Genomic DNA, 18,064 nt, shown 5'->3' on the forward strand with positions numbered 1-18,064 from the left:
TGTTATTATAACGTCTAAAACGTATGATGGTCTGTCGATAAATCAATAACAATATCAATGAAGTCAATGTTTAAAGAAATCAGAATTCAGGAAAAGCCAGGGGCCGGACCGAGTGTAGGGGGCGTGGCCAGAGACAGCCTGCTGACTGTTCCAAATCATGGGTGCATGTTACAAGTCCGGAACATATTTTAACTTATTACTAACTTAGCATCATATTTGATCTGATTCGACTGAATATCCCAGGTTTCCATCTCTCATGCATCTGGTGTGACGTGTTTTCAGACTCTCAGGCTGGCGCAAAGAAATCTTACGGGAATTGAACGTCTCACTCCGGTCAGCTGACCAAAGTTGGTAACCTTGGTATTGTGTGTAGGAGATTCGGTATAACTATAATTTCGTTCTCCATTTACATGCCCGTAGTGTCTTTAAGTGTTATGTAGTTTTGCCTGAAACGCAAAAATAAAACAAAGCAATTAAAGCCGATCAGTGGCTCAAATTGTGCTGTAGCGATTGAAGAACTTTTGTCGGAAGTTGGATTCGAACCCACGCCTTAATTGGGAGAACAGAATACCCCTTACTTTGAAAGGCCGTTTTCGCTGCGCAGGAGGGTTGAGACCGCTCGGCCATGGGGCAGTTTCCAGTTGAACCCTAAGGAGTAGGTTAAGTCCATCCTTGGCTTCCAAGCTGACGTTTTTCTACATATGTGCTTGTGTATCATGGACAGTAAGAGGGGGCAGGCAAGGAGAGGATTTCTCTCTTTGGGGATCAATAGAGTGTTGTTATTATAACGTCTAAAACGTATGATGGTCTGTCGATAAATCAATAACAATATCAATGAAGTCAATGTTTAAAGAAATCAGAATTCAGGAAAAGCCAGGGGCCGGACCGAGTGTAGGGGGCGTGGCCAGAGACAGCCTGCTGACTGTTCCAAATCATGGGTGCATGTTACAAGTCCGGAACATATTTTAACTTAGTACTAACTTAGCATCATATTTGATCTGATTCGACTGAATATCCCAGGTTTCCATCTCTCATGCATCTGGTGTGACGTGTTTTCAGACTCTCAGGCTGGCGCAAAGAAATCTTACGGGAATTGAACGTCTCACTCCGGTCAGCTGACCAAAGTTGGTAACCTTGGTATTGTGTGTAGGAGATTCGGTATAACTATAATTTCGTTCTCCATTTACATGCCCGTAGTGTCTTTAAGTGTTATGTAGTTTTGCCTGAAACGCAAAAATAAAACAAAGCAATTAAAGCCGATCAGTGGCTCAAATTGTGCTGTAGCGATTGAAGAACTTTTGTCGGAAGTTGGATTCGAACCCACGCCTTACTTGGGAGAACAGACTACCCCTTACTTTGAAAGGCCATTTTCGCTGCGCAGGAGGGTTGAGACCGCTCGGCCATGGGGCAGTTTCCAGTTGAACCCTAAGGAGTAGGTTAAGTCCAGCCTTGGCTTCCAAGCTGACGTTTTTCTACATATGTGCTTGTGTATCATGGACAGTAAGAGGGGGCAGGCAAGGAGAGGATTTCTCTCTTTGGGGATCAATAGAGTGTTGTTATTATAACGTCTAAAACGTATGATGGTCTGTCGATAAATCAATAACAATATCAATGAAGTCAATGTTTAAAGAAATCAGAATTCAGGAAAAGCCTTTAAATAAATACAAGTCGGACATCATAAACATGATAAACCTCAGTTACAAGCAGCGACTAAACCTCAGCCAATGAAAATCAACGTTGCTGACACACGGTGCTCTTTCTCAGTCCAATCAGGTTTAATTTTGTTGCCTGCCATTTCTCCATGGAAACGAGTTTCTGCTGCTGTTGCTAACGTTGTACCAAATGGGGGTTGTTATGCCTTCCGACTGTTTTTAATAACAGTTTAATGCGATTGTCAGTGACGTCTGCGTTTGAGACATGCGATGCACCGAGTGATTCGTATTTTTGTAATATGTATTGTATTGTTTTATATAGATTTCAGTGGGTCGCTGGCTACCTTAATCCGTTGATTTAATCCACTCATTTGGTTCAACAAACGTGGTGGTGCGCTCTTGTGCAAAATCCATATGAAACAGATTTTAACCATTAAACTAACCAGATCAACCCCTTAGTTTCAGACATTTTCAGCGAAGCGTCGGTTTTTCCTATAGAGAATGGAGCTGAATCTAAACCGCGTTGACTATCTGCAGGTAAGCTGAACCAGAAGGTAGATTAGAGTAAATAGTCTCTTAGACTAATAGTATACCATTTAACAATCCAAACAACAATAATCTAGTATTAAAATACATTTTCGAAAAGTAAAAAGTCGACAATTTCCACAAGATACGAATAACTAACTATAAGTAGAGTAGATATCTATGTAAGATAACGGTTCCATCTTACAGTAAAACGCCGAACTTCACTGCTTGTACCCTCACAGCGCCTTTATTGTTTATTACAAGATGCGGCATGTTATTTTCTACCTTACATCCCCGTCTCAAACCTGCTGCCTGTCACGTCTTAGCGGACATTTCTGATCACTCACTGCAGTGAAAGGATCGGCATGAGGTCGTTGCCTTTACACTTTAGGCTGATGGGTGGGTTTTTTCCCCCTCTTTAACAACAGGTTGGTGTCACCTCCCAGAAAACAATGAAACTCCTTCCTACAGCGGGACGAAGGGGGACTCAGAAGGTAAGCGCTGAGCCTTACGGACTAACGTGACATTCGCCCTGTCAGCTTCCATAACTCTGCAGCTATGTGAGAATGTAACAGGAATAAAAACGTTAATGCATTTAAAAACTGTGGAACTCTATATTTGGCTTTGTAATGCAATCACCTAAATATTGGCTGCATTATGTTTTGAATTTCCTCTGTATATTTATGCATAATTAAGAATAACGGGAGTCTTTATTCTCCCTCTGTTTCTGCAGCTTTGACGGCCAAATTAATGCTCGCTGTTCTCATATCATCTAATTTGCTTGTCATCTTAAAAGGAACAAATGCAATGTAATTTTCTGATAAATCTACATAAAAGACAAACCACAGATGTGTCATATTTGTGATTTTAAAGGTGATGCATGAAGCATTTGATTAAACGTAGTCGTTACCTTTTGACCGTCTACGTGCTACAGGTGTTTCGTCATTTTGCTTTTGCAGGTGGTTGTTGCGGATCACGATGGCGTCATAACTTGTTTTGGCATGAAGAAGGGAGAAGCTGTTGTAAGTTTTGCCTCTGTGCTGTATGCGATCTGCAAAAAGGTTAGTTCCTCTTAAGGTTCTGTATTTACTCGACCTGTTGTATGTGTGTGTGTTGGGGTGTAAATTCTCCAGCCAGTCTTCAAGACCCTCCCAGGACAGAGGGTCTCACGGCTGGAGCTTGGGGGGGCACTTGGGACTCCCCAGGAGAAGATTTTTGTTGCAGCCGGCTCTGCGGTCAGAGGTTACACCAAAAAAGGAAAACAGTTCCTCTCCTTCGAGGCCAACCTTGCCGAGAGCATCAATGCCATGTAGGAAACGTCTCTTATTCATGCTGATCATGCCAATCAGAGCTGCTTACCAGGCCGGAGTGCAACCCAGTGACAATTAACCTGGGCATATTCTGAACAGGCATGTTGCTGGGGCAGACCTATTCGTCTGTGCAAGTTATATCTATAACCATTACTGCGACTGCAAGGACCAGGATTACTACCTTTCCGGGGACAAAATCAATGACATCGTGTGTCTGCCAGCTGAGAGCCCGGGCCGCATCATTCCTGTTCTTGCCTGCCAGGACCGGGTCCTCAGGGTACTGCAGGTCAGCTTTGCTCACCAGAACTCAGTGTAGTCATACGGCTGGATACACATTATGACAGTAATGATATTAGGCCATTGTTAGGTCCTGTGGATGATCAGAGTAAATGATTCGCTTTTACGAATGAGTTCCTGGAAACATGCATCAGTTCTGAGTGAGACCGTTTATGATCTATGGTGTAGAGTTTTGAGCAAATGTTGTCATCCCTTCTGGCCTATTTTCAACATCTATATTTATGTTTTTGTAGGGATCTGAACTTTGTTATGAAATTAAAGTACCGGGACCACCATCTGTTTTGGAATTAAAAAACAGAGATGGAGGTATGTTTGAATTGCAGTTCATTAGAAATCAGTCATCTTCCTTACAAATGCACAGTTGGTTATGGCCAAAGTTGTTTTATCTAATTTGCTGTTGACGTGGATGTGTGCAAGTGATGGGTGATGAAATGAATAGTTCATTTTTGTATTTCCAACTTAAGTGAGCGTTTTTTGCGTCTTACTGTGCTGACATCAGCATCGTGCCTTCAGACTGAACACCGAAGTGTTACTTCTTTCAGGAACTGAAGGGGAAATTCTCTATGGGACGACAGATGGAAAACTGGGGCTCGTTAAAGTTATGGAATCCTCCCCCGTTCACAGATGGGAAGTCCCTAATGACAAGAAGAAAGGAGGTATGAGTGTGTGAAATGTCATTGAGTGTGGCTGATTGGGGGAGGGACCAACTCGCGGGACAAACTCTTCTACTCGTGTGTTACCAGTTGATTACACTATATCAGTGTTTTCCAACCAGGTCCTCGGGGACCCTCAGACAGCTCCTGATAGGGAACAAAATGTGGACTGTCTGACAGGGAGCAAAAACTTGGACTGTTTGACAAGGAGCAAAAACGTGGACTGTCTGACAGGGAGCAAAAACTTGGACTGTCTGACAGGGAGCAAAAACGTGGACTGTCTGGGGGCCCCTGAGGACCAGGTTGGGAAACACTGCTCTTTACAGTAAGCTCATTCTGTTTGTGTGAGGGACAGAGACTGGAACAAGTGGCCTGGGTCTTGTAGTTTTATTATTTTCTCATTTAGGTTAAAGAGCAAATTGGTTATTTTCTCTTTCCAAAGTTCCTGTGCTCCATGGCCCTGATCCCCTTTAAGAAACACCAGGTCTTTCCACAGAGAACCTACGAATCGACCATTTTCCAAAATTATTTTGTGAACATTTTACAAACTGCAGAGGTGCCAGCATGTGACCCTGTCGCCTAAATAAGTCGCTGGAGTCTGTGTGGATGCGTCGATGGACATACGGACTTGGCCTAGAGGTCTTTCATTTTGAAATCACATCTTTCTGTACCTGTAAGGCGTTCTTTGCCTTGATTCGTTCGACATTCTTGGGGACGGCGTGAGAGAGATCCTCGTTGGCAGGGATGATGGAACAGTGGAGGTGTATGGGCTGGACAGCTCCGGGGACCCCACACTGCGCTTTGAACATGTGAGTTCTCCAGCATGAGTCATATTATGAATATTGGCTATTATACTGACGAGGAATCTACCTGAAGTCAGTGCACTATGGTTCGATTACTCTTTATAAATGTATACATATTTTCTTGTTTTCTAAGGTGCTATCAGAGAGTGTCACATCTATCCAGGGGGGTTCCGTGGGGAAAGAATCGTTCGACGAGGTTATAGCATCTACATACACAGGTAAGCCCGCCCCACCAGGGCCTCACCAAGGGGAGCTGATGTGGGCAGCTGTCGATGCGTCCTTCCTGGTGCAGGCTGGGTGACGGGGCTGACCTCCGAACCTCAGCGGGATGAAGCTGGTCCAGGGGAGGAGATAAGGATGAGTCAGGAAACGCAGGGCAAGATCGTGGCACTCAGGTACTGTGAGGAGTGTAACTTTGGGTAAATGGAAATGCTGTAATTTTGGAATGAGGTTATGCGTTCATAGCTCAGTTGTGTGGTACATGTGGGAAAATAAATTAATTTAATGTCTTTGGAGCAAGGTGCATTGCTAGGGAATTGGCGAGTTTCTCCATTCAGTGAAATTCAAGGTAAATGTTTTGAAGGACACAGCTTGGAGGTACCAAATTGTCCATAGTTGTGAGTGTGTGTGTGTGTGTGTGGGTTATGTGTGTGTCCCATCCTGGGTTATTCCCTGTCTTACCCCCCTAACGTCTGGGAGAGGTTCCAGACCCTCCACAACTCTACAAGTAGGTATTGAAAATGGACGAATGAGGTGCCTCCATGACCTGCAGTAACAGCTCTGATCCTGTAGGGCGGAGCTGGAGCAGCTGCAGCTGAAGGTACTCCAGGAGAGGGAGAAGTACCAGCAGAGCTCACAGTGCAGCACGGCTGTGTCAGCCGTGCCCGTCTTCAGCATCAATGACAAATTCGCTCTGTGTCAGGAGGACGCCAGCTACAGCCTCACCCTAGAGGTGCAGACCGCTATCGACAACCTGCTGCTGCAGGTGAGGATCTGTAGGGGGCGCCCACCAGACATGCTTTATGTTTTTTTCACTTTTTAGGCCCGGTTCTCCAGTTTCGGGGTCCTTCCCGGCAGCTTGTGTTGCACATTGTATAGAATCTCCTCCCATCGAAACCTCTCTGATCTTCTGTATCACATTCATTTCTGACTGCGGTGTATTATGATGTTTCAAACTCATCTTGAATCATCCCAGTTTATTTTAATATAAGAATAATATCCCTGAGTGTTGGATATTCTGGTTATGTAGGTTATGTGAATTACAATTCGGTTCACAGACGTTCCTTGTTTTGCTCCCTGCCAAACAGTCTGCATTTTTGCTTCCTGCCAGACAGTCCACATTTTTGCTCCCTCCCAGACAGTCCACATTTTTGCTCCCTCGCAGCTCCCTGCCAGACAGTCTGCATTTGGGAGCTGGGTGTGAGCAAAAACATGGACTTCTGCGGGTCCCCGAGGACCAGACTGGGAAACAGTAACGTAGACACAGCGGTGAGGTATTTCTCTTCATTCTCCTTTTCCAGAGTGACGTCCCGATTGATTTATTGGATGTAGACAAAAATTCAGCGGTTGTGAGTTTCAGCGAATGCGATTCAGAGGTGAGATGCTGTCCTCCATTACTGTCCAATGAAAGATCCTTGACCCATGAAAAACATCTTCCGCTTCTAATGAAAACAGACCATTTCAAGCTGCTTCATTATGTCTGTTTTCTTTTTTTTAAGCAACCAAACGGCAATTTTCTTCTTGCTACCTACAGATGCCAAGCAAACACCACTAGACTTCAGCTTAAGGTGTGTCTCCTTAAGACGTTTTACACACTTCATGGTCCCTCCCTAACAGGAGCATTTCCACATCCTGACTCTGCACGATGTGCTGTGTCATTATTATTATTATTATTATTATATTATTACTATTTTCTTAACTATTTTAGATATTCCCACATTACATTTTGCAAATGAATGATCTCACAGAGGGGGCGGAATGGTGGTGCAGTGGTTAGCACTGTTGCCTCACACCTCTGGGACCCGGGTTCGAGTCTCCGCCTGGGTCACATGTGTGTGGAGTTTGCATGTTCATAACATGCTGAGGCTAATTGGACTTGCTGAATTGCCCGTAGGTGTGCATGTGTGTGTGAATGGTGTGTGAGTGTGCCCTGCGATGGGCTGGCCCCCCATCCTGGGTTGTTCCCTGCCTCGTGCCCATTGCTTCCGGGATAGGCTCCGGACCCCCCGTGACCCAGTAGGATAAGCGGTTTAGAAAATGGATGGATGGATGATCTCTCAGAAAGACATTAAAACAGCTTAAGTCCCCTTTAGGTTCGTTCCATCGAAGGTCAGTACGGCACTCTGCAGGCCTATGTCACTCCCCGCCTGCAGCCCAAGACCTGTCAGGTACGCCAGTACCAGATAAAACCTCTGTCCCTCCACCAGAGGACGCACTCCATAGATCAGACCAGGTGAGTCGGCGGTTCTCGTGGTAAGGGACCCCCCTGGGGGTGGACGGGCCGCCTGCATTGCCTCACACACATCCGTGCGCTCGAGGTCCAGGCAGTGTCTGATACGAGCGCCCTCCCTCTCTTCCATTCGTCGCCTTCCTCTCAGGCCGATGAATACCTTGAGCCTGATTGGCCAGTTCAGCTTCGCAGAGATTCATTCGTGGGTTGTTTTCTGCCTGCCGGAGGTGCCTGAGAAGACCCCGGCCGGGGAAAACACGACCTTCTACTTCCAGAACACTTTCCTTGGTACACAGCTTGAAACCACATACAGGTAAAACGTTAAAGTGTGACGTCTCATATTTCCATCATTACTTTGGGAGAGATTCATATGATTTATGTAAACAAAAACAGAGAGTGTGACTGTGTGCTGGAATGTGGGTGTGTATGTGCCCTGCGATGAACTGGCATCCCATGTCGCGTGAAGCCCAGTGGTGTAACCTGTCCCTGGGATCAGCTCCATGTCCTCCTGCCCCTGACCAGGGTACGTGGTTAGAAGATGGCTGAATGGTTTGTTTATTCTTTTCTGTCTTCTTTTCTAGCAAAGGTGAAGGTCACTTTAAATCCGACAACATTTCCACAATCTCAATCCTGAAGGATGTTCTAACCAAGGAGGCAACCAAAAGGAAAATAAACCTCAGTATCTCCTACAGTGAGTTTTCATGCACAGATAACGGCAGGCTGACTTAAAGCACATTGAGTAAATGCTTTCATTGTTTTATCTCATATATAGATATCAATGAAGATTCTGTGAATCACACACTCAGGATGATTCATCCTAAGCTTGAATACCAGCTACTTCTGGCCAAAAAGGTTCAGCTTATTGATGCATTAAAAGTGAGTCATAAAGGAATTAATGCAGTCAGTGACACTTTTCCTGATGACGGTTGTGCATAATTTAGTCGGTACACAAACTTGTCAGGAATCGTCTTGCTTGGATCCTATTGATCATGTTTACTGGGTGCAGGAACTGCAAGTTCATGAGGGGAATGCAGAATTCTTAATTCCCGAATATCGGAACATTCTGGAAGAGTCAGCTCAGCTTCTAGAGGAGTACCAGAGGCAGCCAGCCCATCTGGAAAGGCTGTATGGTACGGCTCCCGAAATATCATCTGTGTATAGGCACGTCACATATAACCACATAACCAAGTAGATTATTAAACTAAATGTCTGTTCAGTATATTTACAGATCACATTGAGACTTTGTTTAACATCAGAGAAAACATTCGGTCGTCTCGTAGTAAGTTTCCATTTTGTTTTGTTTCAGGCATGATAACGGATCTCTTCATTGACAAATTCAAATTCAAGGGACAGAATGTGAAGACCAAAGTTTCACAGCTGCTTGAAATTCTGGATAATTATGATCTGAATTCTTTAATGGATTTTTTTAATGAAGTGTAAGTTCCCCTTAAAAGCAAAGCAAATCGCTGAGAACATTCCTATGCTCTGTGTGGTCAGGAGCGTCGCTAGCTGATTTCAGACTTAAGTGTAAACATCTTATCGAAGAGTTTTTGTTCAAAGCGTTGTTTTTCTAAACATAATGGTATATTTTACATGTTTGTAGGTCAGTCAAAAACAATGATGTACAAACTCCATGCATTCCAACCTACTAACATGCTAATAACAGTACTTGTTATGAAACTGTATAATAGTGTTTTGCAGGATACAAAGTTTACATATTACCGTAGGTTTATATATACACATATATTTTGTTGTATATTTAAATAAATTCCTGAAGCAGTTAGGATGCTTTGTCTTTTTTAAGATCAAGCACATTTTGCATCACTAAACGATTTCAAGCAATTGAATTATATTTTAAATATAACTACCAATTAATGCATTTTACTGTACTGTAATAAATTGTTCCCGTTTAAATTACCACTACAGTAGTACTATTATAAATAGTTGGGATTTACGATTTCGGTAAAATAAGCTGAGTATCGTCTTATAGACTTACTGTGTACCGTAACCTCTAGGACGATAGTGTATCTCACACAAAATACGTGTATTGCATTTTACGCGACAGGGTACTGTGCAGGATAATGCGCAGATATTTAAGAATTTTAAGGGAGACTGAAAGTTGGTATTTGAGAACCCCTAATACTGTCGTTGTTTGAAAATTTCCTTTTATTTTGGAAACCACTGAACTCATCACAAAACCTTTTTTTAAATCCCGCCCGAAGCGGCACAAAGGCCATACATTTAACTTTCAACGGTCTATGGTGCGTGTCGCCCCCAAATCACTTTTGGACCTTTCGGCTGCCGTATGTTAGTGACGTCACAGAAGGCTCCAGCCCTGATTGGATGGTTTTAATAGTCGCGGGCTACTTGAACTAGGAAAGTTGCAACTTGCAAGTGAGCGGAAAGGTTGTGAGATTTTCATTAGGATTTCGGGCGCTTTGGAGGGAGCCGACATGGAGGACGCAAAGGAGTTCTAGTTAGATATGTATTTAAAGGCGCATTCTTTATTTTATCCATTATCTTCCGCATTTGGATCTGCGTGCATCACGAAGTATTAATGGTATATTTGCTCCCTATGTGCAGTAACAGCCCATGCCCCTAAGCAACGTGCGGACCTCGGTAATCCGTTTCGTTTTTAATTGATCGGCGGCGCGTTTTGTTTTTATTTTTGCTTTCTGATCACGTTAAATAGCCTAGTATCCCCTCCTCCACGAAAGTTCCATCGAGAAACAGAACAAATGGCGACCATAAGCCCCGGAGGAGCGGACGCTGTGACCGAGCGGCGGAACCAAGAGAATATGCCGCCCGGATTGCGGCTTGCTGGCAAGGAGAACCGGGAGGATGCGAGCGCCAGACCGACTACCCGGACAGTGCTGGGGGCGCTTCCGCAGAACAACCAACGGCGCCGGCCGCCGTCGCAGCGCGGAGCCAAGGTGGGTCCGGGTCGCCCTGCACCGTCCTGGTCATGCAGTCGCTGCCCGCTCGCATAGCACTTCTCGGTAAATGGACGCAGCTCTATTTTCGCCAGTTTAACTTGCATTACATGTTAATTAATCTTGAATTAAGATTGATAATCTTAATCATGCATTGGAATGCAATTCTGGCAGTACGACTTGGGCATGTCAGTATGCAAGAATCCCGATTTTCCTGTGCTTCATCTTATGTATCTGTAATTCTTGCAGACATGCCTTATTGCTCGATGCGAAATACAACCTTTTCGTTGGCGACTTTTTAAATATCACAACATTACTTGTGTTGTCCGCCATTTTAAGTAACGCCATCCAGTTGCGGAGGATGGGGTGGGGACTCCATTACTATCAGGACAAATTCAACTTGGCTTTTCGTTGTATTTCGCTTGCAGACCTCATTACTCGTGTCTGCTTCATGTTAGGATTGCATTTTCCTGTAATACAGCGTAACTGTTAGTGTAGTGGCCTTTGATCGAGTTGCAACTGACGACAGCTGTAAAATCGTAGGTCGCAGCCTCTCAAGTGTCCTGCAAAAACGAAGATGATTGTAAAGGTGCTGTGGGGAGCAAACAGCCCCCGTTCCAGATCCACTTGGATGAACCAGAGGTCCCAAAGAAGCAGGAGCCAGTTAGAACAAAGGCACCAGGAAATGCCCTTCTACCCCTGCACCCAACAGTTACTGGCCTCCGACAGCCGCTTGCGGCTATTGAAATGCCCATGGAAGTCAGTTTTGGTAAGATGGTGTCTGTTGGCAAGCTTTGGGTAGGGTTTTGTGTAGCTGGTTAATGGTCTCGGTGTTTGTACATACTCATGAATGACTCGAGTTTCATTGCATGTGTTGCTGCTGATTCCTTCCCCCAGACTCCCCGATGGATATGTCGATAGTCGACGCTGAGGAGAAGCCGCCAACTGTGAGCCAAGCTGCAGATTATGCATCTGAGATCCACACGTACTTAAGAGAGATGGAGGTGAGGAATGTGGATCGGTAGTCTGTCAAACTGTACGGGATTCACCCTCGGTTGAGTCTGAAATGACGCATTTTCCTTCCCGTAGCTGAAATCGAGACCGAAAGCAGGTTACATGAAAAAGCAGCCTGACATCACCAGCAGCATGAGGGCCATTCTTGTCGACTGGCTCGTCGAAGTTGGCGAGGAGTATAAGCTCCAGAACGAGACTCTCTACCTGGCGGTCAACTACATCGACCGTTTCCTGTCCTCCATGTCTGTGCTGAGAGGAAAGCTGCAGCTCGTCGGCACGGCTGCCATGCTCCTGGCCTCGTGAGTGTGGCGGCCCCACGACGTTCCTCTAACCTTCGGCCGTGCTTTTGTGGAGAATGAATTTATGGTTTGTCTCCTTCCCCCTTGAAGGAAGTTTGAGGAGATCTACCCCCCAATGGTGTCAGAGTTCGTCTATATCACCGATGACACGTACACAAAGAAGCAGGTCTTGAGGATGGAGCACCTTGTCCTCAAAGTCCTGTCCTTTGATCTTGCTGCTCCTACGATCAACCAGTTTCTCACCCAGTACTTCCTGTGTCAGCCGGTCTGTAAAAACGTTGAGAGCTTGTCACTGGTGAGTTTCCCCTCACTTCTGCGATTGGGATCCTTGTGGGTAGAGAGGTCTCTGATTTCTATTTTTGTCTTGCAGTTCTTGGGTGAGCTGAGCTTGATCGACTCGGACCCTTTCCTGAAATACCTTCCGTCACAAATGGCCGCAGCAGCGTTCACTGTGGCGCACTACACGGTTTCTGGAGGATCCTGGGTATGGTCCTCTGTGTGGCCCAGTTGGGTTTTAAGATGTTGCTCTACATCTGACTTTGCTTCATATTGCTGACAGTGATCTTTAGCAGTCCAGTTCGGGAAGATGTTCCTTTTTGTATGAATTGCAAACGGTTTCAGATGATGGATGTTCTTGTCTATCTGTAGTCATGCAGTCCTCTGGATGCCACACATCAGCAGCTGTGGAGTTATAGTCATTGTTTGACTGCTTCGTCACCCTGTTTCAGACGGAGCCTCTGGAGCAGATGACTGGCTACACCCTGGAGGCTCTGACCCCTTGCATCATGGATCTACACCAGACCTACCTCAGTGCCTCCCGGCATGCACAGCAGTCCGTCAGGGAGAAGTACAAGACTTCGAAGTAAGCTTTGGGCTTTAGTGGGCCTTTCAGGGGCTGAGGAAATGGTGTATTGGAGGCAGGGAGACCTCCCTGGGTTTTAAAGCCCAGTAGTGATCTCATTGTATTGAAGGGAGGTGTGTGTAAGCCCAATCACCCTCTTGTGGCATCACCAACAAGGATTCCATAGCAAGTTTATTTCATTTTAGTCTGATTTTTGTTAATAACCGAGGTCTGTCTAGTGTACAGGGCTTTCAGGTTCGTCGGGGAGGAGTTGAGGCTTTTTTCAGATGGATTTCAACCTGTGAATTCTTGCCTTTTTCAGGTACCACACAGTCTCCCTCATCGAGCCACCAGAGAAGCTGATCCTGAATTGATTTTAATCTTATTTTGCCCCGTTAACATTTGTAGGTTTTGTACAGTTTTATAATCCATCGGGGGCTCCTTTTGACCCGTGTAATGTTACTTTTAATCAGTTTTTAATGTGCAATCTTGTAGCTTTTTGTTACATTTGATACAGCCTGAAATTTTGAATTCTAGTTAATCACGTTTTTAAAATTGGGAGTCCGCTTGTTGCTGAGGTGTGATTGCACTGCCGTGACATCTGCTTTGACCATTTCTTCAATAAAGCTGCTGTACCAGCCTGCTCCCCTATCTCTCTTGTATGTGTGAACTTGAATCTCTGTAATATTACTGTAACAATCGTTACTCTTGTAAATTGTCAGTTTCAAGGAGTAATAGTAATGCCCACACTCACTTTGGGAAGGTCTGTCTTCCTGCCATTTTTGGGATTCCTTTCCGTGGGGGGGGGGGGGGGGGTGATCTCCCATGATCTCCAATTGACGTGCAATGGTACCTCAGACTCAGTGCCATGAACTTAAACCTGTAATGTTGGTGTTTTCGCTACGATCTTCGAATTCCAGTGATCGCACTGAAGGTGAGCAGCGGCTGTTCCTCAGGATGTGAAGCTGGCTGCATTTATTTGGTCTTGTTACCTCTAGGTTGAGGTCCTTGTTCCCACCGGCCGTATTTCCTTGACTTAAATCTTAATGATTTTCCAGTTTGTTTCCTGGAACAATCGGTGTCCAAGGACCATTGCGGAGATCCTGCCTGGCGATTCGCAGGCCGCTCTTATTTGAGCTAATTTTGTCCAACCGCAAACATTTTATTTACGCTGGCTTTTTCGTGGCTATAATATGGCTTGTGTTTAAAATGTGAAAATAAAGCTGTTTATTGCAGGGATATTTTAGTGTCCCTGGCTGTTTTTCGTGTCTGACGGCTTTTGTCTGCTTAATCCATTAATCACAAGTATCGCCTTCCACTCAACTTTCATATTCAGGTTTGCTCCTGGGGAGAAACTAATGTTTCAATTAAGCCATGGGCCCAGTAAAGGCAGTTGCTGCCGATATTTGTCTGATTTGCCGGAGGGGATCTCTGAGGAGACTTTTGTTCGAGTGCTAAACGAATTCCCTGATGGAGTATGTATTTGCCTGTCTGCATTAAGCATTTGAGATTACAACAACCTGCTGCAGAGCTGATTACATCCCGCTTCGTTTGTGCGTCCTGTGATTGGCCGCTGTGCTTTATTTGATATGGCCCTCTGAATCTGAGCCCGGCAGCCAATGGGAGCGGGAGGGGGGTGTGTGTGTGTACATGCTGTGATGAATTTGAAAGCGGTGTAAGCGTCTACCGGCTCACAGGCGGGGAAAGCACTGGCCCGACAAGGACTCCAAGCCAGAAAAACAGCCTCACCCCCTGCATAAAGGACAGTGGCTGGCTAGTAAATTTGCCACCACATAAGGAGATTAAATTGTTTTGACATAAAAGAATCCACTGGCACCTAGATCTGCATCCTGGATGCATGATTACAGGAAGGAATGATATGGTACCTGGACACTAAGGACTGCTGAACTGCCCCAGTGCCCCCGCCAGACAGGAACATGCCCGCTCCCCGGATGTCCCTGGTACCATCCGCCTCGTGGCCCGTGGCGGTGGACTGGGCCTGGAACCTGGGCATCTACGTGGCGATGTTCTCCGCGATGCTGCTTCTGATGCTGCTGCTGCTGTGGCTCCTCATCAAGCAGCTGAGAGACTCGGTGGGGAACGCAGCCCTCAAGCCTGGCCCCTCGATCCGGAGGCCCCCCGGACAGCATGCGGTGTGTGCGCCGTGAGGACTGGCCAGCAGGGGGTGCCGGCACATCTCAAGGAAGGTCAGGGGCTTTTTAAAGTGACGCCGTAACTGTGGGATTGACCCGGTGACGGATTTCCTTGCCTGTCTCACACACAGATCTGTTCTGCCTGATTATTGTATCTTAAGTATTTGACTACAATTTAAAATGTTCTTGGTCTGTGAACGAGGTATGATGCATTTTGTTATTTATGTTTGTTTAAAAATTCAGTGGTTTGCGTTGTCAAGAAGAAGAAAAAACAAAGCTTGGTTTACAATCTAACCTATCAAATCTGCCTCTGTTGTACCCATCCAGGTAATTACCTGATTAAAACATCGAGCCGTGTGGGATTGCTAGAGGCTTTCAATCATCTTACAGCACAGCAAAAATCCCCGCTGCAACAGCCATAATTAATGAACCATTAATATTTATGTGCAATATTTCTCGGATTTCTTCGGTAGTCAGCAGCATGAACCATAAAACCTGGTCGCAAATGTACTGTATGTCTGAACAAAATGGTTTGATGACACTTTGTGTTGTTTTCATTGTTTTTCATCAGTCACTGAGCTTTAGTACTGAAATGTATCTGTACAGATTGCTTACTGTCTTTCGAAGGGTTTTCAACTTGTGAAATCCTTTCTAAACTGAACATTTTAGCTCTAATGTTGGACAGAGGACGCTTTGCTTATTCGCTGTTGTGCTCGAGTGCAAGACGTCACATTTATAAATCACAAAAGTTCAAAATGTTAAAAATAAAATGCATAGAAAATAAAGCACGTAGTGTCAGTGAAGAGACAAAACTTGTCACTGCATCATTTATCAGCGTTAAAATGATAAAGTGGCTTCTAATCGCATTACATGATACAGATCACTTAGCTTGTCAAGACTTCATAACTTGATTCATTCAATCAAGGGGAAAATATGGGCTTTTACATGCAAAACACCTGTTTGAGCTCCGTCCATCATCCAGCTTTGGAAGGAGGTACGTTGATGCTTCCTTTACAAGCACAAAGACCTCTTTGTGTGGAAAAGACCGAGGACAGGACAGGTCTATGAAGCTCACCTCAGGCCTCCTCTCTGCTCTGCCTGGATCCTTAGGTACGCTATCATCCATTGGTTCCTGCTAGGTGAAGTCACACCATGCAAACACAGCTATGTGTTGTAATTTGATCCAGGGATGGGTTCGTTGTTGTCTCGGGCTCCACTAAAACTGTTGCTCCGTCCCCAGATCAAAAAAAGCTAAACAAACAGCAAGAGAGAAGTCAGTGACTGCAGTGAAGTGCACCTGCTGTTTGCTTACCTCAGTGCGGGCTGAAGAACACTGGGTATGTCTGCAGAGTGTGATATAATGTGTCAGGTTGGAGAGGCATTAGCTGGGAGATATTGCAGAGCATTTTAAGTCTGGTGTTTGTTTTGAAGAATACTATCCAAATCAGCACTGCCTTTCCAGTGAAGTCAGTCCAACGTCCAAATCAGCACTGCACTCTCTCTAGATAAATTCAGTGTCTAAAACAGTATTGCACTTTCTCTTCAAATAAATTCATCAACTACTTCAGCACTTCCTTTTCAAATCAGATTACATCTAAATCAGCACTGCAATTTTATTTCAAATTAGTATTAAATTTAAATCAGCACTGCAATTTCTCTTCATAGTCCCATCCAGTCCAAAAGAAGACTGTTCCATAACAGTGAGGCCAGTCTCCCCATATTCAGGCATGATTCCTGGTCTGAGCAGAACCACGTGACTTTGCTGAAGGCCACGTCACCCTCATGAAGATGCTGACACATGCTGCGTGTCAAAGTGCACCAACAAACAGAAAACATCAGAGATTGTGTGATATCTAAATACATATCAGACTCAATACTAAAGACTGCAGGCAGAGTCCAAATGAATTTATGAACCCTGTTCCTCACCAGAAGCGAACTCATTGATCTAGTTTATTTGTGATATAGTGATTTATAGTGATATTCCTTGTAGAAATGTGTTCATTTAGCTATTTATTATGTTGAAATAATAAGCTAGAATGAGTCATGAAGACTCAGCCATGGTGAAATATAATTAATCAGAAAGAGGACAAGATCCCAGTACATCAGTCACTATAAAGCGTATGTCCTGTTCTTTTCATGCACAGTGTTTTGCATGTTTTCTCAATATAAAGGAAAATGCAAGATACAAACTCCACCTGAACTCTGCCGCCATTCTCAGACCCAAGAAGACGGTGTTCTGTGCAGGGAGATGCAATGAAAATGGCGTAAAGAATGAGGGGGAATTTATCCAACCCACAAGAATGTCACATGCTGAATCTTCCTGAACAAGACCGCCATGCTACACGCGGCAGAACCACTAAATAAGGACGTGTTTGTGGATTCATTTTGCTTCCAAAGCACATTATTCCCGAAAAACAATGTGTTTGAAAGCACAATAAAAATATTCATGACGCCATCTGCTCATTTGTAAAACACGGTTCAGTAATGTCTGACTGTCAGATACTGCATGTCTTCCATGTGTGATTTATTTTGAGGCTGTGATTTTAAAACCGACTGATATGCTGTAAACCAGGGGTGTCAGACCCAAGGCCTGGGGGGCTCGAGTCCTGTGTAGCTTAGTTCTTTCCCTGTTCCAACACAAATGATTTGGTTCAATAGCGTTACGGTAATTAGCACAAAGAACTATGTTAATTTAAATGAGGGGAAACCCAGCAGTGTACAGGGCTCTGGCCCCTCAGGACTGGAGTTTGACACCCCTGGTGTAAACAGATGATGTCAGCATGGGCGTAAATTATGGTGGGTGGGGTTTGTACCCCCCCCCCCCCAATAATAAAAACCAGCCAATATAACCCTATTAAATGGGTGGGGACCTCAGCTCCCCTAATGCTCATCCCAAAGTTACGGCCTAGGCTGTCAACAGCATTTTGCAGTGTTTTCATTTAGGGAAACAAACTGCACAAACTCAGGGCCCAGAAATGACAGACCTCTCCTGTTATCTGTCCCCTCAGTACAGGAGATTCCACTTTGGGGCCTCTGGTATTATTAGTACATAAATGTAAGAGGTTTACCAAACGTAGCCTCCTTAGCAGAATACTGGTGAAAATATAAAAAGTAAGATGTTTTTATTTAGATATT

The 18,064-nt window shown here is 44.8% G+C and overlaps 3 protein-coding genes across 3 annotated transcripts; all 3 read left to right on the forward strand.

The window, feature by feature from the left end:
• Positions 1 to 1,697: 1,697 nt before the first annotated feature.
• bbs7 (Bardet-Biedl syndrome 7) lies at positions 1,698 to 9,472 on the forward strand. The gene is made up of 19 exons (XM_048971193.1): positions 1,698 to 2,189; positions 2,606 to 2,671; positions 3,137 to 3,199; positions 3,311 to 3,486; positions 3,587 to 3,773; positions 4,018 to 4,090; positions 4,327 to 4,440; positions 5,116 to 5,246; positions 5,374 to 5,458; positions 5,533 to 5,635; positions 6,033 to 6,225; positions 6,761 to 6,835; positions 6,959 to 7,027; positions 7,553 to 7,692; positions 7,838 to 8,002; positions 8,271 to 8,380; positions 8,462 to 8,565; positions 8,696 to 8,819; positions 8,996 to 9,472. The coding sequence occupies exons 1-19, from the start codon at positions 2,154 to 2,156 to the stop codon at positions 9,127 to 9,129; spliced, it is 2,148 nt and encodes a 715-aa protein (XP_048827150.1). The 5' UTR covers positions 1,698 to 2,153; the 3' UTR covers positions 9,130 to 9,472.
• Positions 9,473 to 10,054: 582 nt separating this feature from the next.
• Positions 10,055 to 13,427, forward strand: ccna2 (cyclin A2). The gene is made up of 10 exons (XM_048971194.1): positions 10,055 to 10,174; positions 10,273 to 10,308; positions 10,407 to 10,622; positions 11,166 to 11,391; positions 11,520 to 11,626; positions 11,712 to 11,935; positions 12,026 to 12,230; positions 12,306 to 12,419; positions 12,664 to 12,797; positions 13,099 to 13,427. Exons 2-10 carry the CDS (start codon positions 10,282 to 10,284, stop codon positions 13,148 to 13,150), a joined length of 1,305 nt encoding a protein of 434 aa, XP_048827151.1. The 5' UTR covers positions 10,055 to 10,174; positions 10,273 to 10,281; the 3' UTR covers positions 13,151 to 13,427.
• Positions 13,428 to 14,421: 994 nt separating this feature from the next.
• Positions 14,422 to 15,724, forward strand: LOC125704943 (small integral membrane protein 43-like). Its single transcript, XM_048971113.1, has 2 exons — positions 14,422 to 14,983; positions 15,257 to 15,724. Exon 1 carries the CDS (start codon positions 14,714 to 14,716, stop codon positions 14,942 to 14,944), a length of 231 nt encoding a protein of 76 aa, XP_048827070.1. The 5' UTR covers positions 14,422 to 14,713; the 3' UTR covers positions 14,945 to 14,983; positions 15,257 to 15,724.
• The last annotated feature ends 2,340 nt before the right edge of the window (positions 15,725 to 18,064 follow it).

Source organism: Brienomyrus brachyistius, chromosome 12 (assembly GCF_023856365.1).
Source record: "Brienomyrus brachyistius isolate T26 chromosome 12, BBRACH_0.4, whole genome shotgun sequence".
NCBI classification, from domain to species: domain Eukaryota; kingdom Metazoa; phylum Chordata; class Actinopteri; order Osteoglossiformes; family Mormyridae; genus Brienomyrus; species Brienomyrus brachyistius.

Excerpts from the sequence above, each read along its gene's own strand:
- ccna2 (XM_048971194.1), top strand. The coding sequence starts at position 10,282 with ATGCCCCTAAGCAACGTGCGGACCTCG. Across the intron at positions 10,309-10,406 it reads TAAGCAACGTGCGGACCTCG|TTCCATCGAGAAACAGAACA; the intron begins GTAATCCGTTTC and ends CCTCCACGAAAG. Across the intron at positions 10,623-11,165 it reads CGTCGCAGCGCGGAGCCAAG|GTCGCAGCCTCTCAAGTGTC; the intron begins GTGGGTCCGGGT and ends GTAAAATCGTAG.
- bbs7 (XM_048971193.1), top strand. The coding sequence starts at position 2,154 with ATGGAGCTGAATCTAAACCGCGTTGACTATCTGCAG. Across the intron at positions 2,672-3,136 it reads GACGAAGGGGGACTCAGAAG|GTGGTTGTTGCGGATCACGA; the intron begins GTAAGCGCTGAG and ends TTGCTTTTGCAG. Across the intron at positions 5,636-6,032 it reads GGCAAGATCGTGGCACTCAG|GGCGGAGCTGGAGCAGCTGC; the intron begins GTACTGTGAGGA and ends CTGATCCTGTAG.
- LOC125704943 (XM_048971113.1), top strand. The coding sequence starts at position 14,714 with ATGCCCGCTCCCCGGATGTCCCTGGTACCATCCGCCTCGTGGCCCGTG.